This window comes from Chelonoidis abingdonii, chromosome 6 (genome assembly GCF_003597395.2).
Source record: "Chelonoidis abingdonii isolate Lonesome George chromosome 6, CheloAbing_2.0, whole genome shotgun sequence".
Classification (NCBI taxonomy): domain Eukaryota; kingdom Metazoa; phylum Chordata; order Testudines; family Testudinidae; genus Chelonoidis; species Chelonoidis abingdonii.
The window spans coordinates 43,596,785-43,621,149 of record NC_133774.1 but is presented as its reverse complement, the minus strand read 5'-3'; the positions used below and the strand labels follow the sequence as shown (position 1 = coordinate 43,621,149).

The 24,365-nt window shown below is 39.4% G+C and overlaps 1 protein-coding gene and 1 long non-coding RNA gene across 4 annotated transcripts in view; one reads left to right on the top strand and one right to left on the bottom strand.

The window, feature by feature from the left end:
• LOC116825245 (uncharacterized) overlaps positions 1 to 24,365 on the top strand; it is a 295,317-nt gene that overhangs the window by 65,059 nt on the left and 205,893 nt on the right. The gene's annotated exons all lie outside the window — the stretch shown is intronic.
• The window catches only part of ERBIN (erbb2 interacting protein), a 247,127-nt gene that overhangs the window by 42,992 nt on the left and 179,770 nt on the right, over positions 1 to 24,365 (bottom strand). For all 3 annotated transcript variants that reach the window (XM_075066986.1, XM_075066984.1, XM_075066985.1), the window contains 12 exons: positions 23,718 to 23,774; positions 16,619 to 16,682; positions 14,690 to 14,764; positions 12,581 to 12,725; positions 12,025 to 12,097; positions 9,885 to 10,014; positions 9,326 to 9,441; positions 8,026 to 8,095; positions 6,655 to 6,754; positions 2,442 to 2,563; positions 1,658 to 1,828; positions 584 to 766 (listed from right to left, as the gene is read on the bottom strand). In XM_075066986.1, the coding sequence (XP_074923087.1) occupies positions 584 to 766; positions 1,658 to 1,828; positions 2,442 to 2,563; positions 6,655 to 6,754; positions 8,026 to 8,095; positions 9,326 to 9,441; positions 9,885 to 10,014; positions 12,025 to 12,097; positions 12,581 to 12,725; positions 14,690 to 14,764; positions 16,619 to 16,682; positions 23,718 to 23,774 (1,306 nt within the window). The remainder of the gene's footprint in view (positions 1 to 583; positions 767 to 1,657; positions 1,829 to 2,441; positions 2,564 to 6,654; positions 6,755 to 8,025; positions 8,096 to 9,325; positions 9,442 to 9,884; positions 10,015 to 12,024; positions 12,098 to 12,580; positions 12,726 to 14,689; positions 14,765 to 16,618; positions 16,683 to 23,717; positions 23,775 to 24,365) is intronic.

Sequence of the window (24,365 nt, the reverse complement as noted above, 5' to 3'; positions counted from 1 at the left end):
AACAAAAGCCAGCAGGTTTTTAAACTCACAACAGCTAAATTAAATTCAAACTTCCTTTACTGTAGATGTCTACATTAATCACAGTGGGATAGATTTTTGAAAACATGTCTCCTTTTTACGTTTAAAATGTGTAGGGACAACTTGAAAGTCTAAGTTTCAGACTGCTCCCACAAATCAGATACTTGGATATCTGAATGACAGCTGTGGCCACAACTACCTATGCAACAAAAAGGGGGAGACAGCTAAGGGGAAGCAGAAAATCAGTGCCAACATGAACACTCTCTAGACCACACATTTATATCAGTGATTTTAGAGGGTTTTTTTTTTAAATTCACATATATTTCAGTCTGTTATCTCCAAATAAATGCAGATAAAAACTTATTTCAAAATAATTTGAAATGAGAAAAACATTGCATTACTTTGTTAATAACCATACTTACTTCCCAAATGCTCGCAATGCTAACGGGACGGGCATTTCTGCTATTGTCAACATAATTTTTCATTGCTATCTTTCAGAACAACAGATTCAATCCAACACAAATGCAATTCTTTTACTGCCATGGTGTTCATCACACTGCCATACCTCAAGCGTATCTTCATGGTTGACAATTATTTTTGTGTTCTCTAAAGTTTTAACATGTGAAGTCATCTGTAAATTTCCAGTGCTGTGCTCAGCTTCTGGTTCAGTGGGCTTCTGCACGCAGTTTTCCATCATATAGTTCTCTCTGTCTTCTGTTTTGCTCTTTGCTGAAGCCATTTCTGCAGTCTAGAGTAAGTAAAAAAAAAAAAAAAGAAAAAAGAAAAAAAAGATTATTAGTGGAGAACCACCCTGCAAAGGTTCATAATTATTAATATTTTATAATTAGAGCTAATACGTTATATTCTGGGAAAACCATACAATGACATAAAACAGACTCAACTTCAAAACTTCATAATTTTGACTGTGAAGCAAATTGGAGAGAAAAAAACCTTTCAGATTATTAAGACAGCTGATTATAAACTCCCCCCGCTCCCCCCGGCCTATTTTATCCAATACATTCCTATTAGAATGGCAGATAAGTGAACACATTGATCAAAAACAACAACACACACACAGGTGGACTGACAATGAGAGAAGTGAGCAGCTGTCAGCACAGTTCTCCCGCCTTACCACCAAGCAGAATCAACATGTTTCAGCCAGTGAAGGATCCCTTAGATGCTTCACCACTGCTGCCTTTTTCAGCTTTTCCTATAAACCCTCTGGTCAGATGGGAGAAAAGCAGAGCCCTTTGTGATCATTCTGATTTCCAATTTGAGGGTCAGCAAATAAGGAATGCTTAAAGGTGATGGAGGTGCATCTTTTGGAAGATCAAACAAGCTACTTTTGTGATATGTCTAATTTATACTGGCCTCAGGAGCGAGTCACTCGGGTTGCTTCTTAAGTAGAGTCATTCAGAGGGCAGCAACTATTATTAACACAAAGCAGCCATTTATAACTGGCTCTTTTAAAGTACTGAATACACAGGTTATGATCTTTAATTTGACTTTTTTTTCCTCACTGAAACCTTTCAAAAAAAGAGATTGAATTAAAAGAAATAAATCAATATATTGTTATGCAATATCATACTCCAGATCTTTGGGATAGCTGTCAAAACTGGAAGAGAATATTGATTCTAACCTTTACACCCACATCTTTTACTGAAACTTGCTGGCCTTCTTTCTTTGACCCTCTGCCACCATCTTCAGTGGTTTCTTCATCTTTTAGTCTGTGTACTATCGTTTGAACTGTTTTGACCATATTCTTTAGTTCATCAGGATATGGTGTTGGATATCTCTTCAAATTACCCTCCTGAGAAACAAAGAAAATAAGAGAAACAAAACAACTTAACTTAAAACATGAATATTCAATCAAATATGAATTTGACAAGAAGGAATTAACAGAACAAACCCTGCATAACTATTTTGCCATTTCAATTATACCTGGATAAACCCAGGGGTGCTGAGGCTAAATTAGCTAGTCCCGGAAAACAGTTTGTCGTCTAATGCGTGCCCCATCCTGTCCCATTAAAGTGGTTGCAGTTTCTCCTTGTCGTATATTTATAGAAAACTCAAAATACAGTCCTTAATCACTGTGAGATGCCAATGATTCTTTCCAACTACTATCTTGAATTTTTTCAAAGCATCATAGTTCAGAAAAATAATGCCTTAAGCCAGTTCACAGTTTAATAACATGTGCTCCGTTTTAATAACATATTCTAACCGGCCAGGCAAAGGAGACCCCAGTGATCAAAAAGATTTCTCCCTCGGGTAATTTAAAAAATATAAGGCATGAAAATAAATAGGTTTTATGCTTTTTAATTCTTCAGCTACTACAGACTAATCGGTGCAGATAGAGGTTGATTGCCATTAGCAAGAGTAAAGGGGGAGAATTAGGAATTCAAAATGGAGTTGGCAGTACTGACCCTGGGTGGTGCCTCCCTTTCATCTTTATCTTCATCACATTCAAATGCCACCTGAGCACGCTGTTTTCTCTGCTCCTCCCACAAAGAGGGATTGAAACTTTCATTATCAGATATGAACAGAACTAAATAAAAAAAAAATTCCAATAAATACAGGACACATGAAATTATATTAGAAACCATTTCTTTTTCATTCCTTTTATTAGGTGTGGTTTGTATTTATATCTGTGCTTCAGAAGGTAAAGGACCAGAAGTACCAGAAACTAAAGACCTTCTATCCTCAGACCAATGCTATGCTGCAGCTCATTGCATTGAAAACCTGCCCATTTTGTATTAATAGTGACTTCAGTTGCAATCTACAGAAAAATCCTCTGCAAAGCTGTATTTCAGTTTTCAAGTATTCTCACCGAAGGAACTCCCCTGAGCTGAGCTTGCCAACTGTAAAAAAATTATGCAGGCTGCTTTTCTGATATATCTAATAAAGGCTGATATAGCAACACTCAACTTCATTTCACTAAGATTTACGTATTTCCACTAAAGAAAGAGACTTAGCTACAAATATGCCAGACTTCCAAATATCCATACTACTACTACTACTTCCACTACCTCCGAGCCTTAAAAATAACAAAACCCCCCAATAAAAACATTAAGATAAGCACATGGTTAAGCAGGAATTATGAAAATTACAGTTTTACAAAACTATTTCTTATTTTTAGCGAAAGGAAAAATCCTAGATTACCTTGTTGTCACCAATTACTGCAGCATATATGTTTATGATAGACGTTACATAAATTGGTTCTGTATTAATCTGTCAAACTTTACTACAAAAATCCCCTGCATTCCTATATATCACATTAGCAATGAAGAAGTTGCTCACATAAACAGCTGCTTTTCAATATCCTATACTTGGAATAGAACAGTGTTTCTCAAACTGGGGTCTGTGGACCCCTGGGGATCCCGCTGATCAACTCCTCCCCCACACCCTCGTTCAACTCCTCTCCCTCCCTTCCAGCGCCTCCTTCACACCTGGGAGAAGGAGGGGGAGGAGTGGGGATTTTGGGTACATGCTGCTCCTGGAAGCAGCCAGCCCGTTCCTGTGGCCTGGAAGGCAGGGCGTCTCCATGTGCTGCCCCCAGCTTGAGTGCCACTCCGCAGCTCCCATTGGCCGGGAACTCCGGGCAATGAGAGCTGTGGGGGTGGTGCCTGCAGGCAGGGGGCAATACGTGGAGACACCCTGTCCCCTGCCTAGGAGCCAGTGCCAGAAGGATGTGCCGGTCACTTTCAGGAGCTGCCCGTGGTAAGTACTGCCCCCCTTCTCCTCTTCCAGCACCCCAACCCCCTGCTGTAGCCCAGAGCCTGACCCAAACTCCCTCCCAGAGCCCTCACCCCCTCCCCACACCCAAACTGCCTCCCGCACCCCCTCCTGCACCACACACACCTGCCCCAGTCCTAAGCCCCCTCCAGTGCCCAAGCACCAAGCCCAGAGCCTGCACCCCTTACCCCCTCCCACACCCAAACTCTCAGCCCAGAGCCCACACCCCCACCTGCACCCCAACCCCCTGCCTGGTGAAAGTGAGGGAGGTGGAGTAGAGTGAGCGACTGGTGGGGGAGATGGAGCGGGGACGTGGCCTCCGGAAAGGGGGTTGGGCATGGCCTTAAGGAAGGGGGTGAGGCAAGGGCTGAGCGGGGGGTTTGGGGATCTCTGAAAAATTTTAAATCAAAATGGGGGTCCTCAGATTGCTAAAGTTTGAGAATCACTGCAATAGAAAAATAATTTCTAGATTATATGAACTCCAAATGTAGCCTGCTATAGTCAAGATGATTAAAATTATATGTATTGAATAAATAAGGCAAATATTGACATTTCAGCAAAATACATCTTTGAAGACAAATTTCAGTTGACTAATCTATACTTGGAGTGCATTACTATATAGGTTTTTCCTACCTAAAAAAAATTAAGGGATTCAATCTATAGTTCTTTTTGAAACCTGGTTTTGGGATGGTGACCTTTCTCCTTCATGACTGTTTTGGAGTGGAAGAAGAGTACTTACTCCCCTTTTCTGCTTTCTTATATTGGGTCGGAACAACCCCTCACCCTTTTTGTGATAATACTCTCACAATTTGGGATGAGAATGTGTGTTAAATGAACATTATTAAGGTTGTGAAATCACTGGGTTTCAAAGGTCACGCAATTCTGACATTTCCCAACTTCTGAGTACTTGATTTCACAACCTTAATAACATTACTTTAACTTTTTGCATGTGAGTAATTTCCTAGGTTCTCAGAAAAAGCAAATTTAAAAAAATAAATCAGAAAGTCCATCATGTGGCATCATGTTAATAACCACATGGCTCATCAGCAGAGTTGGAACTTTTACATTCACTGCACAGAACTCTGCCACTTGAGCTGAAGAAGTAACTGATAACAGAAGTGGGTTGTCATCCTCCTTGTGGACTAACACTAGTGGGGGATGAGACACTTTGCCAGTAGATTTCAGAGATTTTTGCTGACAGCAGATGAATGGTGAGAAAAATGGAGTCTAGGATTCCATTCCAAACTCTGAAGTGGCCAGGTATCTCTCCTTCTGCTTGTCCTCCAACAAGCCTACCTTCTCCTGCCCTGACCTGTCCAACCTGTCCCTGTGCCATTTCTTCCTCACCCCTGGCTTCTCATTCCAGACACATTCTTGTCACCTAGCCAGTTCTTGTCTTCATTCCTCACCTGTCTCTTCCCAGTTAGTCTCCTTGCCCAACCAGCCCTATTCTCCACACTCCTTGAGTTCAATCTCTTCCCCCATTCCTGTTCTCTCACTTCCTGAACTTCCAGTCTCCTTGCCCAGCCAGTTCCAGCTCCTGGCTTCTCACTCTTTCTCCGATCTCTCTTCTACCCCCAATCCTCACCTCATAATTGTAGCCCCCCTATCAGGGTTCCTATTGCTAACTCAGCCTCCCCCTTCCCCAGCTCCTTTTCCCAATCTTTTTGCCAAGGCAGTCCTAGTTCTTTCTTCACATCCATGTCCTCATCAGATCTGTCCATCATCCACCCCTTCTCCACTCCTACCAATTCTCTGTTCTAATGTCCTTTCCCAAGCACTCCCAGTCTCCCCAGGTTCTCATCCACTCTCAGTCCCTTGCCACACTCCCAGTTTCCCTTGCCAGGAAACTGGTCCCAAACTCCTTACCCAACTAGTCCCAGTCCTCTCACTCACTTGCCTCAATCTTCCCTTCCTCCCTCTAGGCTCCTTGTCTCAATCTACTACTTCTCCCACCCTCACCCCCATCCAACTCATGCCTTTTGCATCACAGTCAGGGAACTTCCTTCTTTACTTTACCTGGCCACCAACAGAAGAAACAGTCTCCCTTCTCCCAGATCCAATTCCCAGACCCATCCTGGATGAGAGCAGCAACTCTGCTGAGCTCCTATATCTCTGGGCTTGTGCACGCTCAGTTATTTTATGGCAATAGCATATGAAGAGTTTGGTCACGCACAGAAGCTGCTGCATGCTCAGTGTGGACAGAATCTTTGGAAATTCTATCTGCGAAGTTCTAACTTGTCTACCTTCCATGTGCAACTTACATTTTGCCAAGGCTTACAACTTAGCCAAATCTGGGTGTTTTTTCATGGGAACAGCAACAGCACGTCCCTGAAACAAAGGCCACTTCCGGACCCCTACCAACTTTCAAGTTCCTGTGCCAAAGCATGGACATGCTAGACCTTCTCAATGAAATGGATTTAAGAACTTTTTTTCCCACAGTATGGCAAAACAATATATTTTTCCCTAACCTCATTCCTGGAAACGGCCAAACCATTCTGGATCAAACTTTCAAAAAAAGTCAGTCCGAGGCACACATCAGACAGAGCAATTTCCAGCCCAAAAGGTTAATCTTCGGCAAAATTATAAGCAACTGAAAACAATATCTTTTATAATGAGATGAGTCAGGCAAACATAATAATAGATGGCACTGCCAGTCCTGATCTCTGTTTCTCTCTGTCACACAAACGCACACTCTCTCTCTCGGCCCTTCTCTCCCACCATTTAATAATCCCTGGACTTGCTCAGTTCTACCTCCGAGCAATGATTGTTCACATTCTTCAGACAAATTTTCATCAAATTGTTCTTGGTTTTAGATCTATATATTGAAAGTCATGTTCTCTGAACTCTTTCCATTTTTACTTTCACTGGTCAGCATTTTTGACAAAAAGAATCAATTCCTACCATCCTCACTCCTTGGTTGCTGGGGGAACATGTAATTAGTAAGCACTGTTTTCTGTGTTTCAGGGTCGACTTCTTTTTGAAGGGGGATGAGCGGTTTAGACTGAGAAAAGAAAAAATACTATGAGAATATACATGTGTAATATTCAAATAGGATCTCCACATTGAAATCCCTGCTGCTTTGCAGATTAGATTTTGAAGATTGATCTGTCTGGCATTAATTCCTATGTATTCTTCTCTGAAGGATTTTTACAAGTTATACCAAACAAAGTTATATCAAAGAAGTGCCTGTTTAATAATAATAGTGTGGGCATTCTATAAACAAACACTCTATAATAGTGTATTAGAGATGCATAAAACGGATGGATAAGTATACACGACAAAGTATTCAGTTTCATTCCAGGACATTTCATAGTCCCAAAATATTCTACATCTGGAGTGTACATTATCCATTTGAAACTGCAGGGAAGTGCACAGAACAGAACAATTTTCTAAACTAAAATTAGATCAGGACATTAGGTTCAGTGCCCTGCCTTTCAAAACATGTAAAGACTCTTGAAATTACCAGTGTGGTTGCTACTTCTGTTTTCAAAGTAGCAGCCGTGTTTGTCTGTATCCACAAAAAGAACAAGAGTACTTGTAGCACCTTAGAGACTAACAAATTTAATTTGAGCATAAGCTTTCGTGGGCTACAGTCCACTTCATTGGATGCATGCAGTGGAAAATACAGTAGGAAGATATATATACACAGAGAACATGAAACAATAGGTGTTACCATACACACTCTAACGAGAGTGATCAGTTAAGGTGAGCTATTACCAGCAGGAGAGAAAAAAAGCTTTTTGAAGTGGTAATCAAAATGGTCCATTTGCAGCAGTTGACAAGAAGTTGTGAAGAACGCGGGGGAGGGGAGGGAGGGGGAAACACACTTCAGTCTCCCTGGTCACTCGATTACAGACCTAAAAGTCGCAATATTACAACAAAAAAAACTTCAGAAACAGACTCTAATGAGAGACTGCTGAATTGGAATTAATTTGCAAAATGGACACCATTAAATTAGGCTTGAATAAAGACTGGGAGTGGATGGGTTATTACACAAAGTAAAACTATTTCCCCATGTTTATTTCCCCCTCCCCTCTCCCACTGTTCCTCACAACACTACTGGATTACCAGAAGTATGAATGTCTTCCATTCATGTGCCACTCACTGCTGTTTAGCTTATAAAAACTGAGGAAATTACAACCTAAGGTTGTCTTGGTGTATCTGCAGATTATCACTTTTTACCCAACTGATTATTCCATAAAATTAACTATTTCTATTGAGAGTAACTTGGACACATACCAATTGTACAAACTTATTAAAAATACTTTTCACCTGATTGTCTGACAGCCACATCGCAGTCAGCTGTTGTAGCTTTGTAAAGCTATAGGGCAAATTCTTCAGCCTGTGAAAGAAACATCACAATATACAAGGCAAAAAAATTAATCTAAGTATGGCTGTCAAGACTAATGGTCTATTCAGAAACAATGCTTTCTCTCTCTACATATATTGCCTCTAAAAAGCTTGCAAAACATTTAAAGAAAATATTGTTAGATAAATAGAAAGGTAATAATTCGAGCAGCAAACCATTTCATTTCCAGTAAATGCTAAAGCTGTGTTGAGAAAGATAATTCTGTTTTGTGGTGGAGTTCAATATTTTGAAATTTGGTATTGTTTTGTTTAGCTACAACCTCCTCCCTCCCGCCTGCCCTCACCCCACCCCCCGACCCCCAAAGTCTGAACTGTCACTAAAGTGAAGGAGCAAATCCAAATGGTGGGCTTTCCCAGATCTGCAGACCCTAGAACTTCTGCAGTCTCCAACTCTGAGACAGTACACCTGGTGGGCTGCCAAGGAGCCAGATAGGCAAGCTGGCAGGTAACTAGGCTGTGTTCCATTGGAATCCTGCTTCACTTCCAGAGGAACTTTGCCAAAATCGAATGATCTCTGTGAAATGTTTCAGTTTCAATGGAACGGCAAATTCCTGCAAAGAAATGTTTTATCACAATTTCACTGACCAGTCTAATAAATTCAGAGATGCACTCAAAGTACTATACAGTGTACTGTGATAGTATTCTGTATCTTGCTTTGTACTGTTCATACATATATGACATTCAAGTCTTTCCTGAAATACTGATTCAGATAGTCTTATAAACTTAACTCCCAAGGAATAAATGTTGATGATTATGAATGAGATGAAGTTGTGCCACACAAGGAAAAAAAAAATTCATTAAAACCAATTGGGCTTAACAACTACAACATATCTGTTGGATTCACATGCAGCTGGAAGAGTACAATAGAAATCAAAATGTGAAATAGTGCAGTTCTGCTTCATGAATCACTCCTACTGCGGTGACTGGAAAGGAATAAAGAAGCTTTTACAAAATGTAGAGGTGTATGCAGTAAGATGATTAATAAAATATATGCAGTAAGATGATTAATAAAATATAAATGAAAGGTGTTATTTTAACTTTAAGATGAGAAAGAGCTCCCAGAGAAAGATCACAACATTTTTGGAAGGATGGAGTGAAAAGGATTATATTTTGTAAAAAAGTGGTGGAGACACAATGCATTCCAATCTCTGCAATGCTTCTGCATTTTATGCCATAATTAACTAAATGAATGCAATTCACAAACCTGTTGTCACTTAGATTGATGACTTTTAATTTCTGCATATCACCCATTTCTTCAGGGAGAAATTCAAGCTTGTTGGAATGCAGAAATAGCACTGTTACATTTTTCCAGTTTCCAATCTGAAAAAATAAATGATTATTCAGCTTTCCAACTCTACTTACACTGATTCACAATATTAGAATGAACACATCTAATATTAAATTTTATTGTGTGTGCATAATTTTATTTGCTTTATTCTTAAATATGAAAGTGAATATACCATTATAATATTAAGTAAAAGTAATTATTCTTTTCTTCACTTTGTATCGTGTTGTTTATGAACTAAAAATTCAGACATTACTTTTGCAAAACCAAGCTTGCCTCAAAATATTTCAATACTTGGACTGCAATTGCTTGAAAGGCACTATATATATACACATCAATTAATTTTTAAAATATTTTCAGAAAATCCACTCAAAATCTGTCACTTTTGAATCTGAAGTGAACAGAACTAAGGTAAGTATAAAATATAGTCTAATATCTAGGTAATATAGATTAATATTGGCTCTGAGCAAAAACATACCTCTGATGGCAGCTGTGTTAAAAAATTATGGTCTGAAGCAAAGGTCCTTATGTTAGTGAGTTGCCCAATAGATGAAGGCAAAGCTTCAATCTCATTGAAACTACAATCCAATTCTTCTACTGATATTAGCCTGAACAAAATTAAAGGAATTCAAAATATTAACCTATGTACATGAAAACTTACTTGCTTTAACAATATAATCCTTAATAGAAATAATTTTCATTATAATTAGAATAAGTTTATTTACAATTAAATTTATGGATGAAACTCAAATGCTTCACAAACCTAAATAACCATTAAAAAAATTCAGATACTTTTTGAACCTGAACTATACTGATACTTTCTCCTCATGTATTCAGGCCAAGTAGACTTTTTCCTCAACTACCTGTAGCCTGTTTTTCAATCTCTGCTACCCCAACACAGTCCTTAAATCTAAATGGCTGATGACCTAGGTACCTGTGTCATACGGCCCAGCATCTCCACTTAAAATTTGTACACACTGCATCATACAGTGCTGTTTGAAGAACACCAGATAATGGAAACATTCAAAGTAGACAAGCCAGAATCAGAAAAATGTCAAGCAGGGGCGGCAATGAAGGGATAAAGACTTCTTTAGTCCTAAGGAGTAGGAATATGGCATTTAGAGAGCAGTTGGTGCCATACTGATGAGGACTCATTAAGCAAACATTTTTAAAAGGTGAAGAATCGGGGCTGACATGCAAACTTAACTGATTGTTTTACACGAGCTGGTTCACTTATGTCTCACAGTAAATAAACTGCAATTTGTACCTAAGCACCTTAACTTTGAATTCTGATGTCCAAACATAATTTAATAAATTTGGTACAGCTAGGCAAAAATAACATAATAGAATGAATGCCTGTCAGTTTTTAGTATATCAACTCATTTTTTTTAAAAAAGTCTAAATTCTCTTCCGTGTTTACATTTTGAACCAATGATTTGTAATATTACTTTACCTGGTTTATTTTTTGATAAAAATGGTGAATACCTAATGACAATAAAAGATGAGTGGTTTGGCCATATCTGATTTGTTGACTCTGTTTAATTGGGGAAGAAATTCATGTCTCATTGTTAAAATGGAATGTATAAGAGACCTGTTATTTCAGTTTATTTTAAATGTTTACAGTATGTAACTCACGCAGCCACAAATATGAAGCTGGGACCTTTTGTATACACTATGTCTCTCTACATTTTAATTTGACTGCATGTTTTACTAAACGCATAAGAAAGGCTACGTTTTACTCATGGGGAATTTTGACTTTTACTATATGCCTTTAATTAAAACTTGGGAAGGGTGCCGCGAGTGCTCGGGGAGCAGCAAGTGGGGGGGAGGGCAGTCTGTGGGTGCCGCGGGAGCTGGGGGAGATGGCCCAGGACCCCTGCTGGTGCTGGGGGGGAGAGCTGGTGGGACTCGCAAGGGCTGCCTACCTGTCTCTGCATTCTTGCAGCTCTTAGGTAGCAGAGGGGTCAGGGGGCTTTGCACGCTGCTCCCGCCACAAGCGCTGGCTGTGCAGCTCCCATTGGCCGAAAACAAAGCCAATGGGAGCTGTGGGGGCGGGGCCTGCGGACATGGCCAGCGTGCAGCCCCCTGACCTCTCTCCTGCCTAGGAGCTGCAGGGCCATGTCAGTGGGAGCCGGGGAGCCCCCCCACCCCAAGGTAAGCACCGCCTGCATTCTCCATCTCCTAAACCCCTCCAACACACCCAAACTGCTGCTGCTAGCAATGGGGCTGCCCGGCTTGGTCAGCCCCTGAACTAGTACCGGCCATTGCAGAAGTAATAGAAAGTCATGGAATCCGTGACCTCTGTGACAGACTCTCAGCCTTACGCATAAGTATTATTTTATTTTCCCATACTTCCCATTCATTTCTCCTATATATATTGATGCCTGAATTTCTGAATGCAGGATTCAGCTCCTTGAAAATACAAACAGTTACATACAGCCAACTAGCAGTTGGATGTGACGGCTACTGTTGAACATCATTGTCTCATGGAGAGAAATTAGTGCAACCAGTCATACCAAGCAAAGATATAGGCATACCACCACCATAGAAAGTAGCCGATTGTTAATGAAGAATTTGCAGAAAAACAAGGCAAGGTTTTGTTCAGGTGAAACACTTACCCTCCTATGGAGTCTGGCAAATACATCAACTGGTTTTCATCAATTTTAAGTGTTGTTACTTTCTTTAGTGAACCTGTTGTAAAATGAAAATCTAATCAAAAAAAGAGTATTCAAATAAGAAAAGTGTAATTTCTTCAAATAAAGGAAGTTGCAGATAAGGATAAATGTTACTGGCAAGTCATGTTGTCTTCCATATTACCTGAAATCTTGGGAAACATATATGCTATGTATCTCTTGAGGAAATAAGCACATTAGAGTTTCATTTCCAGCTCATCATATGTCAGCCACACAGAAAAGATAAACTCCTTATCTCTAGTTAAAGTTAATAGTTTGCCATTCATTTACAAAAAGTTTTTCAAAATTTGTGATAAAACTGCAATTCCAGAATGTTACTCAAGATTTTATCCAATGTCTTGCACAATTATGAACAGAACAGTTTAAGATTACTGTCTTGCTTTTAGGTCCATAGGCTATTCCAAGTTGTATTCCATAAAGTTTTGTCCAACAGCTACCTTAATTTTTTTTAAAAGCGCATAAATTAGATGATAATACAAACCTATGGACTCTGGAAGTTGCTGAAGTGAATTACTGGATAACAGCAGGTCTTGTAGGCTTTCACAGCCTGAAACACCTTCTTCAAGTATTTCAATGTTGTTTTTAGAAACATCCAAGTAGGTCAGCTGTTTCAAGCTGCCAATTAACTAAATGTGAGGGGAAAAAATGGGTTAACTCTGCAACTTCAATCAATGAAGAAAGCCATTATTTCTGACAGTCTACTGATTCTAAAGCTGCATCTCTCAAACTGGGGGTCTTGACCAAAAAGGGGGTCACAAGACTATTGTAGCGGGGGTCATGAGAGTGGTTACTGCTGGCCAGGCGCTCAGCTCTGAAGGCAGTGCTGCCACCACCACCAGTACAGAAGTAAGGGTGACATGGTATGGAGAGGGGTTGTCACAACCTGAACTATTTTCAAAGGGAGTCCCAGTAAAAAAGTTTGAGACCCCCTGTTCTAAAGTATCATGCTGTACGAGAAGATAAAATGAAGTATTATTAGCATCATGGTGTAATTTGATATTAAATAGACAAAATATATCATGCTAAATTTATTTTTAAAATATATAAATATCAGAACGTGATGTATAGTTGTATGCATGCCTGCACAGTTTAAATGTAAACAATTCAGTTACTGGAGTTTCTTTTTAAGATTAATTAATTTTACAATTCAGTTTTTGGACCAGTAAGTACTCTTCCAGTCTGAAGACTTAGGTTCAGGAACACTCCTTAATTTAGCACAAGCAGAGACTGTACCTAACGTAACATGGAAGTGTCATAATTTATCATAGGTGAAGCAGCATTATTGCTCTTCAAGCACTCAACTTTCTCCCTGATGCATACAGTTTTTGTAGAGTTGAACCCTGCCTTTCCCTAAAAAGCAACTCCAATGACAATCATTAACTGGACTAGGTTGAGGGATTAAACAAGCAAAAAACTAAGCTCTTCATATTTTTACTTTAACTTCCTTATTTTTCTGCATGGCTCAACAGACACAAATTTTTATGAACATTAAACCAGCTAACACCACTATATGTCACTTATGGATAGTTTTACCAAACTTAGGCTGTATAGTGTAAGGAAAGGCTTTTTGGGAAAAAAAAAATCATTGAATTGAATATTTAATACATTGGGATGCTCCAAGTAAACAAAACAACATTGGCTGGGAAGAGCAAACCACGGCCACAGGGAGCTGATGGGCTCCATGCCTGCAGATGCTCCAGGTAAACAAAACGTCCCAACCTGCCAGCAGCTTACCCTGATGGGCTGGGAGCCAAACTTTTTCAAACCCTGAAATATAGGTTCGTCTTATGAAAGGGTCATACAGCTTTTGCTATTTTACTTATCCATCTTGGGGGGTTGGCTTATAAACGAATGGGCTAATAAACCCTGTTATGGTCTTGGCCTTCACAACATCCTCTGGCAAAGAGTTCACACAACGCAAAGTCAACCTGTGGAAGAAATACTTCCTTTTGTTTGCTTTAAACCTGCTGCTTATCAATTTTATTTGATGACCCCTAGTATATACTATTTATTTTAAGGCTCATGAGAACAGGAATAAAATGTCAGTATGGACTCTACATAACTGTAACTGAGATTCAAAATATAGAGCCTGACCCTAAACCTATTACAATCAATGGGAGCATTTGCACTGGCTTCGGGTCAGACCCATAGTAAAATTCTTACGTACACTAAAGGGAAATACTCAAAAGTGATGAATAATAATTGGCCATATTTTATATCTACAGTAATCAATAGAATTTAACAAAATATATCTTTTGAATTGCAGTTTGCTCTCTAAAGTACAATTTCTTCCCAGAAAAAAAAACAAAAGACCAGATATCCCTATATTAAAATGAGGATTTGGATCTAAACCTTTACAGAATTGAGGCATAGGTAAAAATCTCAAATGACAGAACAATTACTTTCACTGAAAGGAACTGTTTATATCTATCCCACAAGAGATTAGCAACAGCTTTCAAAAGGGTTACTTAAACTTAATCTCCTGGCTATGTAGTACTGTTAAATATTCCTAATTTAAGAAGTTAATTGACAAGACAGGTACTACTGCACAGTTAAAATACAATGCATTTAAAACATCAAAAAGACATACCCCGGGGATAAGAGTTAGTCTATTACCATCCATCCAAAATTCCTTTAACCCACTCAGTTGTTCAAGTACTTCAGGCTGTTAAAAGAATTTTTAAAGATCAGATACAAAAGAAGAGTTTAAATGCAGCAGTGAAACAGTCAATAGAGCCATTTGAATAGTCTTATTAAATAAGATTTTTTAATCCTAGTTTTAATTTATACTTGCTTTGTGTGGAGCCACAGAACAGAACGCAGATAACTAACAAAATGTAAGCCTCTAACCAGTGTAAAAATTTGACCAAAATTTTTAAAAAAATCTTTACAAAAAAATTAGTTGTTTTCCTTTTGGAACACACATTAAAAAAATCTTGAAATGTAGCTATTGCTTTTCATACTGAGAGATCTAAAAACATTCTACTAATTTTACACCTCAACATGGCTATTTATTCAACAGCCAGTTAAAGTATATTAGATCTTAGGCCAGGAGAACTTCAAACTTGTAGCTTAAAACCTGTAACAGTGTAGTAGCAAATCAAAAGGTGTATATGGGATAAATGAACCATTATATCAATGAAGAGAATATTTTAATAATAAGTTCCTATTATAACTTTTCTCCTTAATTTGTCATAGGCAAAGGAGGAAATACAGAAAACAAAGGAATCTACAATTTGTTTTTCCATTTAAATACAAATGTTTTCTCAAGCCCCAGAAAAGAGGCAATGCCACTTGACAAAACACACACATTATGTATGCTTCACTGGAAATATTTATACTTTGTTTCTGAAAAAACAGAGAGAATATATGATGGAGGTATTGGCTGTAGCCCAATAGTTCAGACTGAGTTGAGTTTTGCACTTAAAACATGGATTCAATCACTTTATTATGTATGAAGAATACAGCACTCTCTCCCTAAAATTATGGTTCTTACTACAAGTGCAGAATTAATTTTCTGACAATTCCCAAGCAAATCTTAATTAGTTCATGAGTGAAGATTTAAAGATTTAATGTTAAGAAATTTAACATTCATTGCCAAAGATCTTCATAGAATAATGCAAATTCTTTAAACTTTCTAAGTAGGAGGGAAAACAGAGGCATAGAGGGATGAAGTGACTCATCCAAAGTCACAGTGCCAGAGCTAGAAACAGAAAACAAGTAATCTGATCATCAGTACATTTTCTTAGTACACGGGCTAGTAGTGCATAGGGAAGTGCATGGTACAACAGCACTCCTCAAACTGTGCCCCACACAGCACTTACTAGTGGTCACAGAGAGTTGGCTGGTCACACAGTGTTGGCTCTTCATCATGTTTCCAATTGCTAAATTCCATTATAAGACAGCTAAAAATACATTGAATACTTTCCTAATATTACTTTACAGAATCAGCAGTTGCTGTAGTTGCTATAGAGACATTATGCTATTGTAAATGGGAGAGGAAGTGCTTGTCTGCAGAATCATAAATGGGAGAGGAGGCACTCTTCCCTATGACAAGGTCTGTGAACCCCAAGCAAATACTATTGTGGGCACTACCCAAAACAGCAAATAAGTAATAATTTCTCTTGAGCACAAATAGTTTACACTCACTATCTATCAACAGAAGGTTCCTCTTTACAGTTTATGTTTGCCTGCCATCCTGAAGCAAATGAAGACTTGGACCAGTTAATTATTTGATTACCAAATAAAAGAATCCCTATGCCTGCATATTAAAATACACTTTCTACCGAACGTCACAGTCCTAGCACATCATTAGGATTTTTTAAAAAAGAAAGGGAAAATAAATATTGAGGCAGAATTTTAAAAATACGATTCCATAAAGCAGTAAGAAGTGTATGCAACATTTGTTCAGTCACATAGCTCATAAGCTGATTTTTACATTTTGATGTTGATTAAAAATAGATTTAAGGATAAAGACTTAAAAAAAGATTCTAAGATCTACTACTTAGCTAAAACTCACCACTTCTGTGAATTCATTACTTCCTAAATCCAATCTCTCCAGCTGAGTCAGTCTGTTCATGGTTCTGCACATGGAAGGAATTAATAAGGAATTAGATTTAAAAAAATACCAGTTACATCCAATCGTCCTGTATTCATACTAATACATGTTTTTATTCAGCATTAAATAGTGATGCAGTTTTGTAAATAGACTGATACTTAGTCAGGGTCAGATTTTCATACATTGTTCAATTGAATAACTACACATTACTGATCCTGTTGATTAAATCACACAAAAGAAGTCAGAGCTTTAAGTAATCTAGTGTCAACTAGTTTAATTTTTGTAAATTAAATTATGACCAATATGGTCATCTCAATCATTCCAAGTCATTCTGTAAAGCTACTCTCCACTTACACTTCCTTCCATCTCCCCCAATTCATTGCAATCACTTCAGAGTCCTCTCTTGTTACATCAGCGCTGGCACAACTATGGTTGGCCCAGGTCATCTGGACTCTGGCTCAGGGCTAAAAATTTCTGTATAGATGTTTGGGCTTGGGCTGGAGCCCAAAATCTGAGACCCTCACCCCTGAGCTGGAATGTCTACACAGCAAGTTTACAGCCCTACAGCCCGAGTTCTGCAAGCTTGAGTCAGCTGACCCAGGTCAGCTGTGTTTTATTGCTGTCTAGATGCACAACCTATGGCAATGATTCTCAAACTTTTGTACCGGTGACCCCTTTCACATAGCAAGCCTCTGAGTGTGAGGCTTGCTTATAAATTAAAAACATTTTTTATATATTTAACACCATTATAAATGCTGGGAGCAAAGCGAGGTTGGGGTGGAGGCTGACAGCTCACGATCTCCCACATAATAACCTCACGACTGCTTGAGAGGTCCCGACCCCCAGTTTGAGAACTCTGATCTATGGCCAGAATGCTGGCTTTCTATCTGCCTTCCCCCTTATGGCTGACAACTGAAAGTTTTTGATAACCTCCACTTAAAGGCAGACAGAATTATAATAATATAACTCTAGCAGTAAACAAGGCAAATTTTTAATTCACTCCATGAAATGTATTCAGTGCCTATTTTTATATTTAAGAATTTAACTAAGGTGAATTTAAAAAAATAAACATTTACTTATATATAATGCAATAGCTGAAAGACTATAAAAAATTCCTAATAAATGTTTGCTTTGACTGATTTCTTGTTCCATTTCCAAACACTGTGCCATTGTGCATAAAGCAGCTATTCCTTTAATTTAAAAAGCAAGCAAGATTTAGGCAAGTCACATTAAGCACTAAAGTGACTTAAAATCTTAAATACAGTTAAGATAGCATTAGGAAGTACAATAATGTTTCATATTACACAAAACAATCAAAATTTCAATTTAGTCAAAAATAAAGAATTTAAAAAGACATGGTTTTAATTAAGCCTTAGACCCCAACACTGCAAACACCTATGGCCATGGATAACTTTACTGATGTTAGCAATATCATTTACTTCAGTTGGAATAACACTCAGCTTTAGTTACGTGCATATGTTTGTAGGAATTGGCCGTACATAGGGCAAAAGTAACTCTCCCTAAAAATCATTTGCATTTTTTTTTTTGTTTTAGGAAGTGGTCACTGCATTGTTTTCAGTAACAGTTACCCTTACAATCAGAACTACATTTAAAAAGCCAATGAAAATGTTTCCAAACTGAGAAGCTTATCAGTTTCTGCATATATAAAAAATAAATTATCTTTACTTTTAGCTATCAAATAAACCATCTATACAATGTTCAGTACTCGTTTTCCTTTCACATAGAAGACCTATTTTTAATGTGCATTACAATAGTTCCTATCCTTCAATCTCTAAAGGGTGGATCAGCTTAAAGCTAAATAATGTATTTGGCACAAATTAAGGTTAATTTAGTTCCTTGGCATTAATTACCCACTTTGATTAATAGTTTTAAAAAGTGCTTTTTGCGTCAGTGTTAAATATTTTACTCAAACCTAATTCAGTAGGCATGCTAGCTCTATGTTACTATAAGTTTGTCCAATGACATCTATGATAAAAAATAAAAATCAACCAGTATCAACAAGTGTGAAGAAACTAAAGGAAAAAATACAGAAATATAAACATGAAAACAAGCAATTGTTTAGGCTCTGTAGCAAAATATTAATTCAGGCTGGTATACCTAATTAGCGCCAATAAAGCATTTTCCCCTTTGCATCTACGTCCCAATTTCTTTTTTCCTGTGTTATTATTTAGTTCTATATTGATTTTTTTCATCCAAGCTAATTCTTCACAGTTATAAAGCACCTTTATTTATAAACATATACCTGGACTTTTAAAAGTATTTTAATTTAGATGTTTGTTACAGTCCCTGCCTTCACTTCATAACTGAAGGTGGGTCAGGCATTAATCTGCTAATTAGATCACCTGCAAAGTAGACGCAGAGTGCTGAGAGTCTCAGGCCTGGTCTACACTACGCATTTAAATCGATTTAAAGAGCATTAAATCGATTTAACGCTGTACCCGTCCACACTACAACGCCCTTTATATCAATATAAAGGGCTCTTTAAATCGATTTCTGTACTCCACCCTGACAAGAGGAGTAGCGCTAAATTCGATATTAACATATCGGATTACGGTTAGTGTGGACGGAAATCGACGTTATTGGCCTCCGGGCGGTATCCCACAGTGCACCACTGACCGCTCTGGACAGCAATCTGAACTCGGATGCAGCGGGCAGGTAAACAGGAAAAGCCCCGCGAACTTTTGAATTACATTTCCTGTTTGCCCAGCGTGGAGCTCTGATCAGCACGGGTGGCGATGCAGTCCCAAATCCAAAAAGAGCTCCAGCATGGACCGTACGGGAGATACTGGATCTGATCGCTTTATGGGGAGACAAATCTGTTGTATCAGAGCTCCGTTACAGAAGACGAAATGCCAAAGCGTTTGAAAAAAATCTCCAGGCTACACAGTGCTGCATGACAAGTGTAATGGAAAGCCAAAGAATCAAATGGACGCTCATGGAGGGATGCAGGGAGGGAGGGGGTACTGAGGACTCCAGCTATCCCACAGTCCACAGCAGTCTCTGAAAAGTATTTGCATTCTTGGCTGAGCTCCCAATGTCTGTAGGTTCAAACACAGTGTCTGGCGTGGTTCAGGGAATAGCTCCTCAGTTTCTTCCCCCCCCCCACCACGTGAAAGAAAAGGGAAAGAAATCATTCCTTGACTACTTTCAATGTCACCCTATGTGTACTGAATGCTGCTGGTAGACGGCATGCTGCAGCAGTGAAGAGCAGTATCCGCTCCTCTCCCCCTCCCCGGTGGTAGACGGTACAATATGACTGATATCCGTCGTCGCCATCAGCCCGTGAGTGCTCCTGGCTGGCCTCAGGTGAGGCTGGCCGGGGGCGCCTGGGTAAAAATGGGAATGACTCCCAGTTACTCCCAGTAGATGGTACAGAACGGCTGGTAACCGTCTTCATCATAGCAACTGGGGGCTGAGCTCCATCAGCCCCCTCCCTTTCCTGTGTAAAGAAAAGATTCTGTACTGCCTGGACTGTCATAGCCCCGGGAGGCTGCCTCCCCCTCATTTTATCTCACTAACAACTCACTGTTTCTTATTCCTGCATTCTTTATAACTTCATGACACAAATGGGGGGGACACTGCCACGGTAGCCCAGGAAGGTTGGGGGAGGAGGGAAGCAACGGGTGGGGTTGTTGCAGGGGCACCCCCTGTGAATACTGACACGGAGCAGCTGTGCTCTGATACACTGGTCCTCTAATACACTTGCCCCTTATTCTAGGCAGGACTGACTCTATTTTTAGAAACCATAAGGGAGGGATTGACTCAGTCCCAAGTGAGTCAATCCCAATTTTGCTTTTGCTTTGCGCCCCCGGCCGATTTCAGCCAGGGGCACTCATGATAGCAGCGGACAGTACAGAGGGGGAGAGATAACCGTCATCTCATTGCCAGTTTTCTCCGGCAGTAGACGGTACAGAACGACCGGTAACCATCTCTGCTATCATTGCAAAAGCAAGTGAATGCTGCTGTGTAGCGCTGGAGTATCGCCTCTCTCTCCGCGGCATCCAGTACACATACGGTGCCAGAAAAAAAAAAAGCTGAACAGGCTCCATGGTTGCCGTGCTATGGCGTCTGCCAGGGCAATCCAGGGAAAAACGGCGCGAAAGGATTGTCAGCTGATGTTTTCCCGGAGGAAGGAATGACTGACGACATTTACCCAGAACCACCCGCGACAATAATGATTCAACCCAGAATTCCAAGGGGCGGGGGAGACTGTGGGAACTATGGGATAGCTACGGAAGAGCTACCCACAATGCAACGCTTCAGAAATGGACGTTAGCCTCGGAGCATGGACGCACAACGCCGAATTACTGTGCCTAGTGTGGCCGCATGAAATCAAATTTATAATATCAGTTTTATAAAACCGATTTTAGCTAATTCGATATTATCCCATAGTGTAGACGTGGCCTCAGCAGCTATGCTGGGTTTCCTCCTTAGCCATATCATATATAGATAGTGCTCCTCTCTAGGGCCCCAAATCAGAAAGGTACTTTTGCATGATGTTATCTTTAAACATGTAAATAAAACCAATAGCTTTGAGTACCTTGCTGAATCGATCCTAGAAGACATCGATGAGTTATGGCAGCAGCTGTGTTGCTAGGAAGACTATGGTGGCACTAGTCAAGACTGCACAGTTAAAATTGAATTTATTTTTGTGCATACAGAATGAAATCCTGGCCCCACTGAAGTCACTAGCAAAATGCCCATTGACATCGAGGGAGCCAGGATTTCACCCATAAAGCATTACAACATGCCTGTCAAAATCTTTATCCATAACAGAACTACGCTTAAGTTACTAATATATTCTCTTAAACTTAACTCCATCTGCATGTAGGTTTGTGTCTGGGAATTACCAATATATTTGCATTTCAACTGTAACTATATACCAAATATCCCTCACTTTGAGGGATGTCAGTTTACATATACTACAAATAAAAAATCATGAAGCTAAAGGTAGAGAAAATTCTTTACATCAAATGAACGAATATCACCGCATTTCAAGTGTTCTTTCTGAATAATGTTTTCAATACTATCTGTTTTGGGTCACTGTCACGCTGACAGGTGAACCCTTTGCCATACAGGGCAAGGGTGGTCAGCCCATGGCTTGTGAGCCACGTGGCTCATTTACAGTTGAAGTGCAGCTCGCAAAGCCCCTCCCTCCCAATTCTCTGCCTACTAGACTGCAGGGGAGGGGGAGAATAGCCTCAGGCCCTCTGCCCTGCAGAAGGATGGTGGGACTAGAGGCTACTGCCAGAGACAACTGGTGCCTGATGAGTGTGTGTGTGTGGGGGAACACAATTTAAAGGTTCAATCGTCCCCCCCAACAGCTTGAGTCACACAACCCCAGGCACACCTCCCCTCTTACCCTCAGTGGCCCCTCTCTGCAGCTCCCAGGTATTAGCTCTGTGAGGAGAGGCAGCATCTCTCCCTGTAGCTCCTAGCTGTTTTTTGCTGCTGTCTGTCCCCACAGCCTCAGCTCTAACAGCTGCTGTGCAGAGAGGGGGCCTGGCTGCATCATGTGACAAAGTGGAGCAGCAACCCCTGGCAAAAATCACGGGGGAGGGATAGCTCAGTGGTTTGAGCATTGGGCTGCTAAACCCAGGGTTGTGAGTTCAATCTTTGATGGGACCACTCAGGGATCTGGGGCAAAAATCAGTACTTGGTCCTGCTAGTGAAGGCAGGGGCTGGACTCAATGACCTTTCGAGGTCCCTTCCAGTTCTAGGAGATAGGATATCTCCAATTATTAAAGACACGACACATGAACCTCCCCAGCAGGCACGTCCTGTGCAGCTGAAATCACGAGCCCTGGCAGGCACGCTCTGGCTCTTGAATTTCTGAAGATTGTCATATGTGGCTTGGAGGGTCAGAAAGTATGGCCACCTCTGATGTAGAGTAATGTGTGCAAACATAATGTGCAAAATAAGTCACAATCAATTCTGTCCAAGAAAGTATTTCAGCTGTATGCCATTACTTGGACATATCTCAAATGAAAACAGTCTTAGTTAAGTAGTATCACCATGTGAATTAGGTGGAAAATTAAATTACTCAGGACAGTGCCAGACCACAGAAGTAACAACACTGTCAGTTTCCTGGGTTAGTTTGTCCTATGCTAGAATAAGGAGAGCAACCCACAATCACTGCCTGAAATTAAGGGATGAAAGAAGGTACTAGAAGTGATACACAATATAAAAAATAAAGCATATAGTTTAATTTTACTATTAAAACAACCTGAGATTAAAATTTTAACAAGCATTTTACAGCTGTGGAAATGGGACTGGGGGATACTCACACTACTTATGTTAAACGATTTAGTGAAGTGTTTTGGAATACATCTTCCATAACAAATTCCACAGAACATAGGTATGTACTGTGTTGTATTTTATCAATAATAAACTTATTCATGATCAAAGTTGCACATAAACAAATGAATCACATTCACTCAGTCACTCTGAACCATAAGCGTCTATTAATCCCACATACATTGAATTTAATATTAGAATTTGAATAATATCCACAAAAGATTTCAACAGTAAAGTCAAAAAGACTTAGTGCCACTAAAAAAAATTTATGCATGCACATACAGAGAGTGTGGCAATGGTACACTAAAACTTGTCAAGATTTCTGGAGAGGGAAATTGATGGATTACAATTTAAAATATTTTCAGCTGGAATCATAACATTCACAGAGTTGGATTAAGGCATAATTCTTGGGATGCAGTCCCAGTGACTGGGGGGAAAGAGGGAGAAATTAACAAAGTACCTAGTCAATAAAAACTCAAGTATCTAAGGCAGAAGATCAAGGAGTCCATTGGGTTAGAGAAGAGAGAGAAAGAGCTAATTTGGAAAGCCAGGACAAGGAAGAGACTGAACATGAGGAAGAGGAAGAGTTTCTGCAATAGCGCTGATTCATCTGGGTTTGATCATGGAGTTTTGGTGAATTGTGGACCAATTAAGGCTCAATCTACTTTTGAAAAGTCATTAAGAATTTACTGAAACTGAAAACCAAGCAGGCATGTACCTTAAATATTCTATCTGTACTTACTTTGGCAACATCTTTAACTGGTTTTCTCTCAGTTCCAATATCTGGAGTTTAGTTAACCTGTAATATAAACACAACAGAATGATTGACCATTAAAAGGTAAAACATTTCTATTTTCTGACAAAACCCAAACTTTGTGATAGAAATAGAAATTGTATTGAAAGTTATTCTGTACAACTACTAAAAATCATTTCAAGACCAGTAATATTTTTCTCTTAAGACTGTGAAGATAGTCTGTACAAAAAGTCACACAATTGTAATCTCACCTTTTCGGAGTTTTTTTTAAACTGGGTCTCTCTTCTGATTATTTGCTCTTCCTTGAGCACAATTGTTCTCCTCTACCCACAGATTTTTTATACATTTCAAACAATTCTTAGTTTATATAAATTCTCCAGAGATGTCAAAACAAAAGGTCATTTGAGGGGAAGGGCAGGATTAAGGAAAACAAATTAAAACATAATTTCTGATACAGGGAATATGTTAGACCATATCGTATATTCTATATGAATATATAAAGCTATGTTAAAACAATACCTCTGGTCTCTAGTCCCACAAGAACCCATCACAGAAATGTAGGGCTGGAAGAGACTTCAAGAAAAAGACGGTTACTCACCTTTGTAACTGTTGTTCTTCGAGATGTGTTGCTCATAT